At 43.1% G+C, this 19,897-nt stretch overlaps 1 protein-coding gene across 1 annotated transcript in view; it reads left to right on the top strand.

The window, feature by feature from the left end:
- LOC111980679 (ankycorbin-like) overlaps positions 1-19,897 on the top strand; it is an 81,111-nt gene that overhangs the window by 34,684 nt on the left and 26,530 nt on the right. The window contains 4 exon segments of the mRNA XM_070449514.1: positions 9,059-9,189; positions 14,296-14,384; positions 17,894-17,958; positions 19,131-19,188. Coding sequence (XP_070305615.1) covers positions 9,059-9,189; positions 14,296-14,384; positions 17,894-17,958; positions 19,131-19,188 — 343 coding nt within the window.

Below are 19,897 nucleotides of genomic sequence, written 5' to 3' on the forward strand. Positions count from 1 at the left end.
GAGGGCTAGAGACTCCGAGATTAAACAAGAAGACCTTCTCCAGAACACCTATTCTGATAATCGCTTCCTGCTCTTTCGGCCATGATCGTGAAAAACATAGACGCAGTGGTAAGCTCTTAAATTCAAAACCCCTGATACACACCAGGTTTTTAAATGGGGACGCAACGTGATTTGAAAGCGTTGGAGACATGGACCGCGATTGCGGTATGCGAGGAGAAAAGAAAGGTACATACTAATTAGCCTGACACAATGTCAGTCCGTTTCTTCTTTGTGGAGATTGGCCGGTAACTCTAGATTGTGCTCGATACGCTGCTCTGGTGCGTCTACATTAGTGCTCGATTGCTCAGATAGACAAAATTGGTGATGACTTGTTGAGTGGTTCGTGTGAGAGTCTTTCACACAGGAAAAAGAGAACGCCGCGCATCGCTCCCCATGGTCTATTGACAGAGGCAACGGGGCAATTAGACGCGATTGTTGTATGTTAGGCTTAAAGGTGCTTGAGAGCTCTGTGTCACTAGTTCATGTGATTGGTGTGTGTATAAAGTTATTCAGATGTTATGCTATGACCCCCATTAAAACACATAAAAGAGAGACTCGGTCTCCAAGGACCCAGATGGGGCAGGCAAAACACTACCGAAGACCACGCGATCGATGAAGGATAGACGACCACCGCTGAACGGCGATACAAATTACTTCTGGGGGTTCTAGTTTTCTATCTTTTAAAGCCCTCCGTTATTTCACAAATACGCGTGACACCAAACGTGCCGAAGCGAGACAACTAGAAAACGATCTAACTAGTGTAGGGACAATAGGGCTTTTCCAAGTGCCGTACTTATCTGTAGAAAAAAGGGTAAAATGAGCCAATTTAGATACATAGAACACAGGGGTTGAAAGCGCCAATATTATTCTTTTTTCTGGTCAGGCTTGCCAGACATGTATCTATTTTTTGATTTGAGAAAAACAAAAAAACAACTTGTTAACCAAAAAAAAGAATGAATGTCTTTTATTCATTGAGCAATTGTAACTACGCTACAGATCTTGACAAATAAACATTTTTGGAGCATACAATCATAGTCAGGGATAGCATGTAACCTGACTTTGCCATTTATTTGATATAAGTCTTTTTTGCTCATGCGTTATGACAGGGTGTCCAATTAACTGGCCTGGGTATTGTCCGACTCGGATACAATGGACATAGACAATGCATACACACTGCACACCTCGAGGACATACAGCAAGAAACCAATACACACACATGCAAACACACTTAAAAAACAGCTGACACAATACAAAGCTGATGGCACCCAAAAGTAAAAGCATACGCACACGGGACCTCCACCACTCCATGCAATGCAATTACCCACACATCATAACAGGCAGATGTGTGTTTCACAGGACATCTAACTGGAAAGAGATCATACTAATTGTACGCCGGTGTCAACAGTGCGCTCACACACAGGCCAGTACGTACAGTAAAAGGAACAAACTCACATGGCGGTGAGCGTGGGTGTACGGCCTGACATGGTTAGACCCTGACGTTGTCCTTTCTCCTCACCTAGTTGACGGCACTTCCTTGACATTCGTGGGCTCAGTGTGGGGACGCTCCATTCTAATAATAGCCAGCTAGTGGCCTGCCTGGTGGTTCAGAGTGCGTACCGGGCCTCCTCTAAAAATTGTCAATAGAACCATTCCACAGTCAAAACCCCCGCTAGTCATAGACTGTTCTCCCCTCTCCATCTCTCCGCAGCTTCCAAATAACACTACTTTAACTCCATGACATGCCTGTCTAATGAGACAGTTTACCACGTCAAGTTTAAACCCAATCCTTAGCGTTGCTTTACTCCAATCTCAGTTTCCCCACACGTCAAGTTTACAAATCCCCAATCTTAGAGGGTAGCAATGAGGAGGGCTGTGTTTTGTGCGTGTGTGTCGGATGGATGAATCGTTTTTTTGTTGTTGGTTGCATGCTTGTCAGATAGGTTACGTATGTGTATGTATGTGTGCTTATGTGTTTAATTGTGTTATGCATTTCATCTTATGTGCTGAACACCTGGGACGGTACTCTGTGACACACACTGCAACGGGCAGGAATATTATATAGAGGAAGTAAGGGGCCACACACAGGGACCTTGCAGCATGATTTCAATTGGTAGACAAGGTCACAAAAACCCTGGGGGGGGGTTAGGCTTGGGCCCTGGAAGTAGTTCAAATGGGGTCTCTCACCGTGAACAGTGTCCTCGTCAGCACTCAATCACATCATGCGGGGCTCCCCCACACGGTGAACAATAAGAGGGTGCAAAATGAGATAGGGAGAGGAAAAATGAGGGCAAATGTGTGAGGGAAGAAATGGGGAGGGAGGTGGCATACAGGTTAAGAGGGTCCAGAGAAGAGGAGGGAGTTTTGTGAAAAGAAAGTGAAAATAAAAAAATGGCTGAGAGAGGGAGAATTATAAAGTAGAGAGTGGAAAAAGCAAACTGGTCGCGAAGGGGAAGACAGAGAAAGTGAAGAAAGAGAGAGAAAGGTGGGGGGAGTGGTGTATAAGCATGGAGAGGAGAGGGGTGCACGGAAAAAGGGAACAGTGGGGACTAGAAATAGGCAGCTTAGTGAGATTGGAGAAGTGGTGGTGTCATCTTAGTATCTATGAGTGAAAAAGGACAGAGAAGTTATGTTTTTGCTGCAATGTGTGTCTGTGCTGTGTCTTCGTGGAGAGGGAGGGAAGTGTGTTTGTGTGTCGCACTAGCCGGCACATTTAAGGTTTTGAATTGGAATCCACACACACTCTCTGTTTGGACGACCTGACAACGATTCACCGTAAGAATAGGATAAATAAGAAAGTGGTGCAATGTGTCTCCTTTTTATGCTGTTTTTCATTCAAAAAAAAACACGCTACGTAACTGTAACTGGCTCACAACACAGCAGATATAATGTGTTCCACTGGTTCCGTATTTCTATTGTGTTTAACAAAATTCTTTAACCTATTTTAATTTTAACATAGCGTTTGTAAAAATGACAGTTACTTCACCATCATTCTAATGTTTCTTTAAGTATGACGAAAACGCAGAAGAAAAAGTGAAAAACATATACACCAGACAGGGGCGCGGCAAGTTAGCCTAGGTGGTTAGAGTGTTTGGGTCAGCTAACCAAAAAGGTTGCTGGAATCGAATCCCCGAGCTGACAAGGTAAGGTAAAAATCTGTTGTTCTATCTATGATCCTGAACAAGGCAGTTACCCACTGTTCGCCGGTAGGCTGTCATTGTAAATAAGAATTTAGTTCTTAAAACTGACGTTGCCTAAGTTTAAATAAAGTTAAATATATATATTTTTTAATTTTCAGGCGGAGTTGTGAGTTATATGTTCTGTTGTTTGTACTATTGACTGTAAGTAAAAAACATTAAATGCTAAAAATTCAATGCGTGTGTATAGTTATAACATTGTGTCCTTCCAGGTTTCATACACCATTGTAAAACTCAGCAAAAACGTTCCCTTTTTTCAATAAGGACCCTGTTCTTCAAAAGATAATTCATAAAAATCCAAATACTATCACAGATCTTCATTGTAAAGGGTTATAAACACCGTTTCCCATGGCTTTTCAATGAAACCATACCACAATTAATGAACATGCACCTGTGGAACGGTCGTTAAGACATCTAAATCTTAACAGAACGGTAGGCAATTAAGGGTCACAGTTATGAAAACTTAGGACACACTAAAAAGGCCTTTCTACTGCTCTGAAAAACACCAAAGAGAAAGATGCCCAGGGGTCCCTGCTCATCTGCGTGGACGTGCCTTAGGCATGCTGCAAGGAGGCATGAGGACTGCAGATGTGGCCAGGGCAATAAATTGCCAAGTCGTACTGGTGGGATGCCTAAGACAGCGCTAAAAGAGACAGGACGGACAGCTGCATCATCCTCGCAGGTGGATGATGTAGCAACACGCGGCACAGGATCGGTAGCATCGAACAATACACACTTACTGGACAGGTCGCAGGGATTGGCAACTAACAACTGCCCGAGTTACACCAGGACGCACAATCCTCATCAGTGCTCAGACTGTCCGCAATCGGCTGAGAGAGGCTGGACTGAGGGCTTGTAGTCGGTAGGCAGGGTCTCAGTGTCTGCGTGCGTGGTTTTGCGTCTTGTTGGGTTGTTCGTCTGAGTGGTTGGTTCTTGGCTGCTCGGGTACCGCTTCTTCTCTCTTCCCTTCGATCCGCTGCTTCTTTGTTTGGTGTGTCGTTTGTTTTGTGCCTCCTGGTGCTCGAGGATACCTGTCAATAGCCTATGATCAGCTGTCGTAGCATAAATGAATCAGCTGTCTATAGTCTAATGATCAAGCTCTGTCCTTATAGCATAATGATCAGCCTGTCCATAGCCCCTAATAATAACCTGTCCATAGGTCCTTATTGAAATCAAATCAAAAAAAAATCAAATCAAATTATTTATATAGCCCTTCGTACATCAGCTGATTCTCAAAGTGCCTGTACAGAAACCAGCCTAACCGCCAGCCCGAGAGGTCGCCGTCCCCCCCCCCGTCTTGTCCCTCATCCCCCGCCAGCCCTGCCTCCAGAAACCCCACCATGTCGTATTACCGGCCCTCGCCCCAAGAACCGCTTCATGCCCCGCCCCGTCCCCTTCTGCCTAGTGCTCTCAACCTCCTGTCACCAGCAGGCAGCCTTTGTGATTTTTTGAGAAGAACAGACTGATGACGCATTGAGGTCACAGTGAAGATGTTGCAAGCAATGCAGGTGTAGAAGCACGGTGGCTAGGAAAAACTCCCTAGAAAGGCCAAAACCTAGGAAGAAACCTAGAGAGGAACCAGGCTATGAGGGGTGACCAGTCCTCTTCTGGCTGTGCCGGGTAGAGATTATAACAGAACATGGCCAAGATGTTCAAATGTTCATAAATGACCAGCATGGTCAAATAATAATAATCACAGTAGTTATCGAGAGTGCGCAAGTCAGCACCTCAGGAGTAAATGTCAGTTGGCTTTTCATAGCCGATCATTAAGAGTATCTCTACCGCTCCTGCGGTCTCTAGAGAGTTGAAAAACAGCAGGTCTGGGACAGGTAGCACGTCCGGTGAACAGGTCAGGGTTCCATAGCCGCAGGCAGAACAGTTGAAACTGGAGCAGCAGCAAGGCCAGGTGGACTGGGGACAGCAAGGAGTCATCATGCCAGGTAGTCCTGACGCATGGTCCTAGGGCTCAGGTCCTCCGAGAGAGAGAAAGAGAGAAGGAGAGAATTAGAGAGAGCATGCTTAAATTCACACAGGACACCGGATAAGACAGGAGAAGTCCTCCAGATATACACACTGACCCTAGCCCCCGACACATAAACTACTGCAGCATAAATACTGGAGGCTAATGATCAACCTGTCCATAGCCTAATGATCAGCCTGTCCATAGCCTAATGATCAACCTGTCCATAGCCTAATGATCAACCTGTCAATAGCATAATGATCAGCCTGTCCATAGTCTAATGATCAACGTGTCCATTGATCAACTGGATCAATTTTAGTAAAGCAATGCTGGTTATGTTGACACTACATTTTGAGAGAGTGCTTTATCTAAATTTGTGCAACCACTTATTGATAAGGGTAAACTCCAACTGATTTTATTTTTTTCTTCTGTCTTTTAGAGTTGCCTATAGCACAGGTGGTCTAGGCCTATATTCACTTTAGCAGGCCTATAATATATAGCCTATTACCGTAATTTCCGGACTATAAGCCGCTACTTTTTTCCCACGCTATGGACCTCGCGGTTTATACAATGACGCGGGTAATTTAGATTATTTTTTTTCTTCACAAGATTCACGCCGCCAAAAAACTGAGCACCGTCACGTAAATCGAGCGCGCTCAAACTCCCATCAATTGCATCATTCTGATTACGGTAGTAATTTTGTCACCCTCATCATGGCAAAGACACGGAGAAATGCATATGATGCAGCTTTCAAGTTGAAGGCGATCGATCTGGCTGTTGGAAAAGGAAATAGAGCTGCMMCACGGGAGCTTGGCCTTAATGAGTCGATGATAAGACGTTGGAAACAGCAGCGTGAGGAACTGACTCAGTGCAAAAAGACAACAAAAGCTTTCAGAGAAGAAAAGCAGATGGCCCGAACTAGAAAATGAGCTTGAAGACTGGGTCAACACACAGAGAGCAGACGGCCGAGGTGTTTCAACTGTGCAGATCCGACTGAAAGCCAAAACAATCGCCACCGCAATGAAGTTTGACTTTCTTGGTAGGCTACTGTTTACTGCTATTTTTTTTATTTTTGTTACAAGCCGTGTTTCGTTAAAGCCTATTTATTTTTGTTACAAACCGTGTTTCGTTTAAAAGCCTATTTTATTTTTGTTACAAGCCGTGTTTCGTTTAAAGGCTGTGTAAAGTTCATTTGTTTCAATGTACCGGTAGGCACTTGCGGCTTATAGACATGTGCGGTTTATTTATGTACAAAATACATATTTTTAAAAAATTCAGTGGGTACGGCTTATATTCAGGTGCGCTTAATAGTCCAGCAATTACGGTATATACTAGGTGGTTTGAGCACTGAATGCTGATTGGCTGACAACCGTGGTATATTTAAGCAATAAGGCCCAAGGAGGTGTGGTATATGGCCAATATACCACGGGTAAGGGCTGTTCTTAGGCACGACGTAACGCAAAGTTCCTGGACACAGCCCTTAGCCGTTAATAGCTTAATGCTATTATAGACTGGGCACCAACGTAATTAGAGCAGTAAAAATCTATGTTTTTTTCATACCCATGGTATTCGTCTGATATACCATTTCTGTCAGCCAATCAGCATTCAGGGCTCGAACCACCCAGTTTATAACAGACTGTATACCAGTCCGTATACTAATGGATTAGCTGCTGGTGCATCAAACAAATGTTGGAAAGAGGAGGAGATGTAGACAGATTAAGTTAGCAAATCAATTGCTTATAATAATTAGTAAACACTCCCGCTATTAGGTCAAGTTTATCTACATGTTAATAAATTTTTTCTTTTTAAGTAGGCCTATTTAAACGGTTTTGACTGTTATTTTATTTTCATGGCGGTCTTTATCCGTAACCGTCAGTTACATGGTTATTCAATACCCATCACAGCCCTACCCCTCTGCTCTTTCTGCAGGTGATCTATGCATACCTCTACACTACACTCACGTGGCAGTGTAGAGATGGTAGAACCCATAAGAACTAACAACATAGCTTAACTTTGAAATAGCTTAGGAAAGGACACCATGGAATAGCATCTCCTACCATTCATATACTTCAAAACCTCTTGGCCTTGTGAAATATCTGTCTATTATAGAAATCTTGACTTATGATGACACTTCTATTGAAGGATCATGGCCCTAAAAAAAACTGAATTGATGCGAGCTACCAGACCAGACAGTTTATTTCAAAGGAGCACATACAGGTGCACTATCTTAATTTGACCCTGCTTCTCACAGCAGGAAAATAATCCTGCAGCAACTGGAAACGTAAATTATTATGTGGATTATTACATTTTTGTAGGGGTTGGGGCAAATCAAGTCATTAGAGCACATTTTTAAGTGGAAATTACAAACTTTAGATTTTGCATTTCCTGCCGTGCAGGAAAATTCTATGTGACAAAAGAGTGATCAAATTAAGATGTCAGATTTGTAAAGCTCAGTACATGCGTCATGCACCTTACTTTCCCTCCTCCTCCTTTCTCTGTCTGTCTGTCTGTCTGTCTGTCTGTCTGTCTGTCTGTTCTGTCTGTCCTGTCTTGCTGTCTGTCTGTCTGTCTGTCTGTCTGTCTGTCTGCTGTCTGTCTGTCTGTCTGTCTGTCTGTCTGTCTGTCTGCTGTCTGTCTGTCTGTCTGTCTGTCTGTCTGTCTGTCTGTCTGTCTGTCTGTCTGTCTGTCTGTCTGTCTGTCTGTCTGTCTGTCTGTCTGTCTGTCTGTCGTCTGTCTGTCTGTCTGTCTGTCTGTCGTCTGTCTGTCTGTCTGTCTGTCTGTCTGTCTGTCTGTCTGTCATGTCTGTCTGTCTGTCTGTCTGTCTGTCTGTCTGTCTGTCTGTCTGTGTGCGTGCGTGCGTGCGTGCGCGCGTGCGCGTGCGTGCACGTGTGTGCGTGGAGAGAATAGATACTCTTTCCCCCGGTTCATAACTCTTCTCTTTCAGACTGAGCCTCCCATCATCCTAACAGTTAAGCCAGTGCCTTAACCCTACGAATAGATGGAAGTGAATGGGTGCATGGCTGCTATAATCAAGCCTGTGTGTATGAGCATGCCAGGCAGGGTAGGACAGAGTCAGTGAGGCCAGCCAGTAACCTCCAGAAGGAACACACAGCCCCCACTATGAGGTCAGGCTGGAGCCCTGTACATCTTGACAGTCAGTCAGGATTACAAATGAGGGAAATTCGTTGTGAAAATGGACTGCAACTGAGTTTAGGACATTAGTCATTTTCGGTGCATTTCAAACGTTCATGGGCTCTGGTGAAATTCATGCCCATGTAAATCTCTGCAGAGAAGCTTTCATTTGAGGAATTGATTTCATGGTTTAGGTGCAGGGGGATGCTGGCTTCCCTAGGCATTGTGTTATCACAGAAATATGATCCAATGCTTTCAGGTGAGAAAGCAAAGGATAAGCAAAAGCGTTTCAAACTGAATGACTGTCGTGTCATGACTGGCCACGGTCTTCAAGGTTGAAAATATGTTGAAAGTGAAACAATCTTCTGTTGATGGTGTTGAAACAGAGCCCTGGTGCAGCATGCCTAATGAAATGTGTGTTCCTCAGGTTATGTAATGGGAAGCTCCCTACTTAAGGATTAAGCCTAAATAGGATAATCACCCTCTATACTAGAGGTTACCAGAGAGACATGGCTGGCCGCGTTCACAGGCTGAATTGCGTCAGGTTCACGGTGGAGTAAAACCAACGAACAGCTATGACGTCTTTCATCTTTTATGCTAATTGTCTACAACGGGTAAGGGGCTGTGGTTTTCGCCACACAGGATTTGAACAGTAATGATTCAGTAATAGATATATTCAACTGTGAATGAGAAGCATTAACCTCTGTAATGTTTTATATCTCTCTCTCCTCAGGCCCATGAATGGAGCAAAAATGATGAGCGCCTCATGGCAGCTGTGGAACATGGGGAGGTAGAGAAGGTGGCCTCCCTCCTCACCAAGAAAGGAGCCAGCTCATTCAAACTGGACAGTGAGGGCAAGTCAGCGTGAGTATCAAGGGTTGAGGGACAGGGTTTGGTCAGACACAGATTAGAAACAGGGAATTGGGACCGCTTAGGATGTGTGTTGTGCAAACTGAATTAAGGGACATTGTGGAATATCAGTATAGTAATGTTTATTGTTAAAATCAATCACATTTCTGCTCATCTTCCCTGAAACATCTAACATTCCAATATTGATACCGTTTCAGTGCAGCAGTGAAGTTACAGTACTTAGATATTCCCTCAAAATTCTATGATGACACATCTACAATAGTTGATAGTGATAGAATTGCCCCCAGGCAACTGTTCAGATCGATAAGCCATAGTCCTTGTCACTATTGGAGATGCTACTGTACTGAACTGAACTGCCCTAGATACAGTACCTTGAGACGACTTCTGTTGAAGGAGGAATCAGTCATGTGGAGTTAGATTAGTTTGAGATTTTATCATGGTTAGAGAAAGTATATATATATATTTTTTTAGTTAGGCAAATCACTGGTTCTTATTGACTGCACCGACACTGAGTTGCTAAGTATAGCACAATAGAAATATAAAAAAGCTAAATTGCATTATATTGTAACACGTATGAATGTCAACAGGAATTCCTGTTCTATTTCAGTGTCTTACTCCATGTGCACAGACCTGTGATGGTCAATGGCCTTTCATTGATAACCTATAAAAAATATATACAATTCCCATAATGTACAGTAGGCATGGTCTCCTTTGTGTGTTTAAGAAGCTCCCAATTATCACACAGCATGATTGTGTCCTGATATTTTCCTGATTTCTATAGGCTCTGAATGGATGTGACCGCCATGCTTCCTAACTGGACCTGATAATGTTCATGTTTGACCTCTTTCTGACTGCTACAGATAGAGCTGCACTGCCAGAGACTAGTGAAAGTCAACACCACTGACCTAAATATATTTAGTGATTTACTTTGAGGGGGAATCGCTCACAATGGGCAGCCACACAATGTGTCTTTTAAGTCACCCGTACGAAGAGACCATTGTTTACATCCCTGACCTTCCCAGGTTTCCCAGAAGGACACACACTGACTGGCATGGCATTCCCAAATGCAGGTTGACTTTTATTGGGATGAATCTTGTCCTAGAGGCAGCACTGAGCGATTTCCTCTAGATGGGTCAAAATTGGCTATATATTGTTAAAAATTGTTGTTAAAAATCATGAAAACAAAAATTAGGAATTAAGTTAGCAGTGTGGTTAATTAAGGTTAAACTCAGATTGTATGGCTAGTGACTACCCTGCAGAGCTGCCTCCAATACATGAGTCATCCCAATAAATGCCAACATGCTTCGTAAACAGCCAGTGTCACCATGGAGAATTTGTGGATAATGATTGGAATGTATGGAAACTGCTGGTGTCTAAAAGCACAATACATTTCATGATTATTATTACAAAACACACATGCACACACACAGACAATTAGACAAAAACACAGGAATCATGCACGTCACCAATGTAGTCTGAATCATTAGGAAAATGTGCCTAATTCCATTCATTGCATGATGTGTTATTGCAAGAACAAAGACATCATCATTAATTAATACTGATTTATTGTCTTCTAGGAGTTAAATTGTGTCCTTCCACTAGTGCTTGTTATTATAAATGAATCATAATATAAAATCAAATTCAATTGTATTAGTCACATGCGCCGAATACAACAGGTGTAGACCTTACAGTGAAATGCTTACTTAAAAGCCCCTAACCAACAATGTGGTTTAAAAATACGAATAAGAATAAGAAATAAAAGTAACAAGTAGTTGAAGAGCAGCAGTAAAATAACAATAGCGGGGCTATATACAGGGCGTACCGGTACAGAGTCAATGTGCGCGGGCACCGGTTAGTCGAGGTAATTGAGGTAATATGTACATGTAGGTAGAGTTATTAAAGTGACTATGCATAGATAATAACAGAGAGTAGCAGCGGTGTAAAAGACGGGGGGGGGGCAATGCAAATAGTCTGTGTAGTCATTTAATTAGATGTTCAGGAGTTTTATGGCTTGGGGCTAGAAGCTATTTAGAAGCCTCTTGGACCTAGACTCTCCGGTACCGCTTGCCATGCGGTGTTTAAAAAATAAAAAAAATTATTTAACCTTTATTTAACCAGGTAGGCTAGTTGAGAACAAGTTCTCATTCACAACTGCGACCTGGCCAAGATAAAGCATAGCAGTGTGAACAGACAACAACACAGAGTTACACATGGAGTAAACAATAAACAAGTCAATAACACAGTAGGGAAAAAATGAGTCTATATACATTGTGTGCAAAAGGCATGAGGAGGTAGGCAATAAATAGGCCATAGGAGCGAATAATTACAATTTAGCAGATTAACACTGGAGTGATAAATCATCAGATGATCATGTGCAAGTAGCAGAGAGAACAGTCTATGACTAGGGTGACTGGAGTCTTTGACAATTTTTAGGGCCTTCCTCTGACACCACCTGGTATAGAGGTCCTGGATGGCAGGAAGCTTGGTCCCAGTGATGTACTGGCCCGTACGCACTACCCTCTATAGTGCCTTGCGGTCGGAGGCCGAGCAGTTGCCATACCAGGCAGTGATGCAACCAGTCAGGATGCTCTCGATGGTGCAGCTGTAGAACCTTTTGACGATCTGAGAACCCATGCCAAATCTTTTCAGTCTCCTGAGGGGGAATAGGTTTTGTCGTGCCCTCTTCACGACTGTCTTGGTGTGCTTGGACCATTTTAGTTTGTTGGTGATGTGTACACCAATGAACTTGAAGCTCTCAACCTACTCCACTGCAGCCCCGTCAATGAGAATGGGGGCATGCTCGGTCCTCTTTATCCTGTAGTCCACGATCATCTCCTTTGTCTTGATCACGTTGAGGGAGAGGTTGTTGTCCTGGCACCACACGGCAAGGGGTCTGACCTCCTCCCTGTAGGGTGTCTCGTCATTGTCGGTGATCAGGCCTACCACTGTTGTGTCATCAGCAAAATTAATGATGGTGTTGGAGTCGTGTCTGACTGTGCAGTCATGAGTGAACAGGGAGCTTTGAGGGCACTATGGTGTTGAATGCTGAGCTGTAGTCAATGAACAGCATTCTCACATAGGTGTTCCTTTTGTCCAGGTGGGAAAGGGCATTGTGGAGTGCAATAGAGATTGCATCATCTGTGGATCTGTTAGGGCGGTATGCATATTGGGGTGGGTCTAGGGTTTCCGGGATAATGGTGTTGATGTGAGCCATGACCATCCTTTCAAAGCACTTCAGGGCTACAGACGTAAGTGCTATGGGTCGGTAGTCATTTCGGCAGGTTACCTTAGTGTTCTTGGGCACAGGGACTATGGTGGTGTGCTTAAAGCATGTTGGTATTACACACTTGGACAGGGAGAGGTTGAAAATGAAGACAAAATGAAGACAATGTCAGTGAAGACATTTGCCATTTAGTTGCGCATGCTCACAGTACACGTTCTGGTAATCCGTCTTGTGAATGTTGACCTGTTTAAAGGTCTTACTCACATTGGCTGTGGAGGGTGTGATCACACAGTCGTCCAGAACAGCTGGTGCTCTCATGCATGTTTTAGTGTTATTTCCCTCAAAGCGAGCATAGAAGTAGTTTTGCTCGTCTGGTGTCACTGGGCAGCTCTCGAGTGTGCTTCCCTTGGTAGTCTGTAATTGTTTGCAAGCCCTGCCACATCCGACGAGCTTCAGAGCCGGTGTAGTACGATTCGATCTTAGTCCTGTATTGACACTTTGCCTGTTTGATGGTTCGTCAGAGGGCATTGCAGGATTTCTTATAAGCTTCCAGGTTAAAGTCCCGCTCCTTGAAAGTGGCAGCTCTAGCCTTTAGCTCAATGCGGATGTTTGCCTGTAATACATTGCTTCTGGTTGGGGTATATACGTACGGCCACTGTGGGGACGACGTCATCGATGCACTTATTGATGAAGCCAATGACTGATGTGGCGTGCTCCTCAATGCCATCGGAAGAATCCCAGAACATATTCCAGTCTGTGCTCGCAAAACAGTCCTGTAGCTTAGCATCTGCTTCATCTGACCACTTTTTTATTGACCGAGTCACTGGTGCTTCCTACTTTAATTTTTGCTTGTAAGCAGGAATCAGGAGGATATAATTATGGTCAGATTTGCCAAATGAAGGGCGAGGGAGAGCTTTGTATGCATCTCTGTGCGTGGAGTAAAGGTGGTCTAGAGTTTTTTCCCTCTGGTTGCACATTTAACATGCTGATAGAAATTTGGTAAAGCAGATTACAATTCCCTGCATGGACCTTGCAGTTGATGTACTTGAGGAAGTGTAATTGGTGTTGAAATATGGGCTATCTGAGGAAGCTGTTGTAGAATACTGAATTACTCCTGAAAGTTATCGGTCTGTGCCAGGCATATCAAACATGTTCTTCAGGCAAGTGTGTTTTAAATTGCTTTCCATTCTGAGGGGAATACATTTCATGAGAAAGGTCAATGAAATAGTCTAAACACTTGCTTATCTCAGTATTCCTATATTAGATAATCCCTGTTCATTAAATAGGTGACAACAACTATTTGGAAGAAATGGTTTTGCTTTCTCTTCCAAATCTGCTATGCTGTTTCCTGTTTCAAGGTCTGTTCAGTGTAGTGAAGACATCCTCTATAGCAGTGGTAATTGCTCTGTTTTCATGTTCTTCAGTGGAGTGGTCCTATGGGTCACCCGGCTGCCTGTGTTAGCTCTGTGTGTGTTAGCTCTGTGAGTCTGCGTGATGGCCTAGAGAGCAATGCTCATTGATCCACAGCAGTGCACTAACCCTGTTCTAACAACACATGCGAAAGGCAAAGCTCAGAACATAATCAGTACATTGGCGAATGCTGAATAAACTCATTCTCTAGCACAGAATTCAATAGTCCCCACACTACTTAACCTTTTCTTGATGTTTCCACCTTAAAGAAGCAGATCTAGCCAGTGAAAATTAAATTGACCGATGTCAATGACCTTTATTTTCTTTTTGTAGAAGGAATTGTAGGGATTTCTTTTTTCAGAATTGATTGCTGTACTTTCTGTTTATTCATCCAATGACCTGTTGAATCTCCCTTCTGTTAGACTGATCATGTTGTTGCTCTGTGCTGTCTCTCTCTCCCCATACAGTCTCCATGTGGCTGCCACCCGTGGTCAAACTGAATGTCTGGCAGTCATGCTGGCCCATGGAGCGGACACATCTGTCATAGATGCCTCAGGTTAGTGGACTACAAACCTGGTACTGTGCCTGCCCAACAATGAATCAAATGGCCACCCGGACTATTTGCATTGACACCCCCCCCCCCCCATTTGTTTTTAAACTGATGCTACTCGCTGTTTATTATCTATGCATAGTCACTTTACCCCTACCTGCATGTACAAATTACCTCGACTAACCTGTACCCCCGCACATTTACTTTGTACCGGTAGCCCCTGTTTTCCTCGTTATTGTTATTTTATTGTGTTACTTTTTATAATTTTTTACTATTATATTTTATTTTTTGTTGCTATTTCTTGAATCTGATTTTGTTTTTTAAAGGCTTTGTGAGTAAGCAGTTTCACGGTAAGTCGACACCTGTTTTATCAGCGCGAGTAACAAATAAAGTTTGTTTTGATTTGAGATCCAGATGAATATTTGAAGGCAGAACTATTAACATAATGTGAATATATCCTGAAGCATACTATAGGTGAACATTCCCTGTAGAACTAATCTGCCCAAAAACTTTTCTCAGTATGATTTTACTGCTAGTTGTTACATATATGATGCTAGTGGTTATAGATATTGCTAGTGGTTACAGATATGACTGCTAGTGGTTACAGATATGACTGCTAGTGGTTACAGATATGGTCTGATATGGTTATAGATATGACTGCTAGTGGTTACAGAAATGATTGCTAGTTGTTAGATATGACTGCTAGTGGTTACAGATATGATGCTAGTGGTTACAGACATGACTGCTAGTGGTTCAGATATGACTGCTTAGTGGTTTACGATATGACTGCTAGTGGTTTACAGACATGACTGCTAGTGGTTCAGCAGTATGACTGCTAGTGGTTACAGACTGATAGTGGTTTAGATCTTGACTGCTAGTGGTTCAGATATGACTGCTAGTGTTTAGAGGCTATGGTTACAGATATGACTGCTAGTGGTTTACACGAAATGACGCTGAGTGGGTTACAGAACATAGACTGCAGTGGTTACAGATTTAACTGTTTGGTTACAGATATGATGCTAGTGGCTTTAGATATGACTGCTAGTGGTTACAGATTTAACTGCTAATTGGTTACAGATATGACTGCTAGTGGTTAAGATATGACTGCTGGTGGTTATAGATATGGACTGCTAGTGGTTAAGATATGACTCCTAGTGGTTACAGACATGACTGCAGTGGTTACAGATATGACTCCTAGGTGGTTTACACGACGTGACATGCTTAGTGGTTACAGAACATGACTGCTAGTGGTTTATAGATTATGACTGCTAGTGGTTACAGACATGACTGATGTGAGTTTGCAGATATGACTGCCTAGTGGTTACAGATATGACTGCTGTGGTTAGAGGCTGTGGTTACAGATATGATGCTAGTGGTTACAGACATGACTGCTAGTGGTTATAGATATGACTGCTAGTGGTGTACAGACATGACTGCTAGTGGTTACAGAAATGATGACCTAGTGGTTACAGATATGACTCTAGTGGTTATAGATATGACTGCTATGTGGTTACAAGATATGACTGCTAGTGGTTACAGCTGATGTAGTGGTTATAGATATGACTGATAGTGTTTACAGACATGACTGCTAGTGGTTGCAGATATGTAATCGCACTCCACCACCGCCGTTTCTCACCTGGATATAACCTGCTAATGACTACCAACCATAGCACTCATGTCTGTGGCCCATGAATTTGCTTTGAAAGGATTGTCAGGGCTGACATCAAGACCGTTATCCCAGAAACCCTAGACCCACCCCAATTTGCATACGCCCTGAACACAGACTTCACAGGATGAGCAATCTTATTGCGCTCCACACTGCCCTTTCCTCACCTGGACAAAGGAACACCTACAGTGGGGAGAACAAGTATTTGAAACCCTGCCGATTTTGCAGCGTTTCCTACTTACAAAGCATGTAAGGTCTGTAATTTTTATCATAGGTACACTTCACACTGTGAGAGACGGCATCATTATGAAATATGAATTACTTAAAAATCATACAATGTGATTTTCTGGATTTTTGTTTTAGATTCCGGCTCTCACAGTTGAAGTGTACCTATGATAAAAATTACAGACCTCTACATGCTTTGTAAGTAGGAAAACCTGCAAAATCGGCAGTGTATCATATACTTGTTCTCCCCACTGTATGTGAGAATGCTGTTCATTGACTACAGTTCAGCGTTCAACACCATGGTGCCCACGAAGCTTATCACTAAGCTAAGGACTCTGGGACTAAACACCTCCCTCTGCAACTGGATCCTGGACTTCCTGACGGGCCATGCCCAGGTGGTAAGAGTAGGCAACAACACGTCTGCCACGCTGATCCTCAACACTGGGGCCCCTCAGGGGTGTGTACTTAGTCTCCGCCTGTATTCCCTGTTCACCCACGACTGCGTGGCCGAACACGACTCCAACGCCATCATTAAGTTTGCTGACGACACAACAATGGTAGGCCTGATCACCGACAACGATGAGACAGCCTAAAGGGAGGAGGTCAGAGAACTGTCAGTGTGGTGCCAGGACAAAAACCTCTCCTTCAATGTGAGCAAGACAAAGGAGCTGATCGTGGACTACAGGAAAAGCCGGGCCGAACAGGCCCCCATTAACATTGACGGGGCTGTAGTGGAGCGGGTCGAGAGTTTCAAGTTCCTTGGTGTCCACATCACCAACGAACTATCATGGTCCAAACATACCAAGACAGTCGTGAAGAGGGCATGACAAAACATTTTACCCCTCAGGAGACTGAAGATTTGTCATGGGCCCCCAGATCCTCAAAAGTTTCTACAGCTGCACCATCGAAAGCATCCTGACCGGTTGCATCACTGTCTGGTATTGCAACTACTCGGCATCTGGCCATAAGGCGCTACAGAAAGTAGTGCGAATGGCCCAGTACATCACTGGGGCCAAGCTTCCTGCCATCCAGGACCTATATAATAGGAAGTGTCAGAGGAAAGCCCATAAAATTGTCAGAGACTCCAGTCACCCAAGTCATAGACTGTTTTTTTCTGCTACCGCACGGCCAGCAGTACCAGAGCGCCAAGTCTAGGACCAAAAGGCTCCTCAACAGCTTCTACCCCCAAGCCATTAGACTGTTGAAAAATTCATAAAAATCGCCACTGGACAATTTAGATTGACCCCCCTCTTGTACACTTCTGCTACTCGCTGTTTGTTTGTTACCTATGCATGGGCACTTCGCCACCACCTACATGTACAGATTACCTCAACTGCCTGTACCCCCGCACACTGACTCGGTACCGGTGCCCCTGTATATAGCCTCATTATTGTTATTCTTATTGTGTTACTTTTTATCATTGCTTTTTATTTTAGCCTACTTGGTACATTTTTTCTTCTTCTTGAACTGCACTGTTGGTTTAAGGGCTTGTAAGTAAGCATTTCATGGTAAAGTCTACACTTGTTGTATTCGGCGCATGTGGCAAATAAAGTTTGATTTGATTTGTACTTGGGAGTTGAATGCAACGAAAATATGTCTTACCTGGATGTCTTTTTCTCCTCAGGTTTTAGTGCTTTACACCTCGCTGCCAAAAACAACCATCAGGAGTGTGCCAAAAACCTTATACAGGTAAGATGGAGCTACTGAATGAATGAAACTGCAAACATAAATGGTGACCGATAACTCACTCACTGACTGTATCGGATGAAGCCATTGATTTGTTCTTGGGTAGGTCATTTCTATGCCGGAGAGCTAAAACAGTTGTGCTTGTTGTTGAATCACAATTTAAAAATGTACTCTGACCATTGTGAAGATGGGTTCACTGACTGACTGTAACACAGTCTTGTGATGGGAGGCATGTGATATCTGTCTGTGTTCTGTCTGGTGATCCTCCTGTCTGTCCTAGTGTATCTGCTGATCTAACACATGACCTCCTCTCTATCTTCCACACAACCCTGATATGACCTCAGTTTAGCCATACATAAGATCACACTATAAAAGGCTTCTGCAGGAGCAATATTGATAGCCTGTGGAAAACAGTACAGTACAGTACAGTACAGTGGACAGCTGGTTCAAGTCCTATTGTAGTTCAGGGAGTTTTGTGTAGTTCAAATATTAAGAATACATAATCTGTGCATGAACTGTTGTTAGTTAGTATTATTCAGCATGTCATAACTGTGTGGATAAAATGATTTATGAAGCTGTCAGACTCAAGGCTGCACCACACTCACTGTCCATACAAGATTATACTTAGCCATCAATCAGAATGGCTGACTCTTAATATGATCTGAGTGAATGGTTTCATCTACTCAATGCTAATATCAGTCATCCTTATACCTTGTTTAGAGAATGGATCTAACTTTTTGAGCAGCTCTGTGGTACATGCAATTCAAAGCTTTGGTGTAGCAATTATGTACTAAGGCTATTTTTTTTGATGATATGTAGCCTATTTTCAGTGGGTTCATTTTATGTCTATCTATGCTGAGATTGAGAACATTTTCTGAACAGTTGGGAAGCTGAAGTCAGATGTAATACATATCCTTCCCTCTCTGGTAATACCTGTCAAATTAATGGCCAGCTAAGCCATTGCCCATACAGATTGACTTGACACACAGTCAGAAATCCGATGCAAGGGCACTCTCATTAACTCCAAATTAAAATGCATCTCAAAAACATCTGACATACTCTTAGCAAACACAGTTCATTAAGGCTCAGTCACATTTTTCAGATCAACCATCACAGTGATAAAAAAAATAATATGGTCATATAGATGTTGACCTAAACCTGTGTTTTCCCACCAGAGTAAATGTGTGTTGGATGCTCTGGACTGCTCAGGGAAGACAGCTCTTCACCATGCAGGTAAGACTTGGTTAGATAACTTAATGAGTGTTATACCTATGATTAAGGGCTCTATAATGCCTACATAAAAGTATGAAAAGTTGTAATTTAACCATTAATTAAAGATTCAACCTGAAATTAGATTAATTTGTATTACTTAAGTTGACACCCATCAAACTAGGAGGATAACACGTCTCAATGATTCTTCTTCTTAGACGCAAAGCAGCAGATAGCGAATCTACTAAGCACCTGATCCCCATTCCCCTCTTTCAGTTGCGGTCCTCCAGCTGCAACTATGACAGTACCAATCTATCTCACCATCCATCCATTGCACCCTGCTGTACCTCAGCTAAAAGGCCTGCTTATGATTACAGAAGATTAGCTGCAGCTCTAACACCAGACTACCCATTATGTGTCTCCGTACAGTAGATGACAGGAATTTTTCTAAGCCTGGAGTGAACCATACATGTACTGTACTCTTGAATGGCTCAAAGAAGAACATCTTTCGCTGTACACTCACTGTGACACTAGTCAATGAATAGGCAACTTAGTTAGACAGATATTAGATACAGGAGTGCTGTTCCAGTTGTTAGTGTTTGTGAAATTGGAGGCGTGCTGGAGAGTTTCCTACCATTTTAGAGAGCTTTCAGCCGGCAGAGGATGCTTTTATCTTTGGATGAAAGACCTGGATCAAAGAGAACTGTATAAAGGGACCATATCAATTACACAG

Source organism: Salvelinus sp. IW2-2015, linkage group LG20, assembly GCF_002910315.2.
Source record: "Salvelinus sp. IW2-2015 linkage group LG20, ASM291031v2, whole genome shotgun sequence".
NCBI lineage: Eukaryota > Metazoa > Chordata > Actinopteri > Salmoniformes > Salmonidae > Salvelinus > Salvelinus sp. IW2-2015.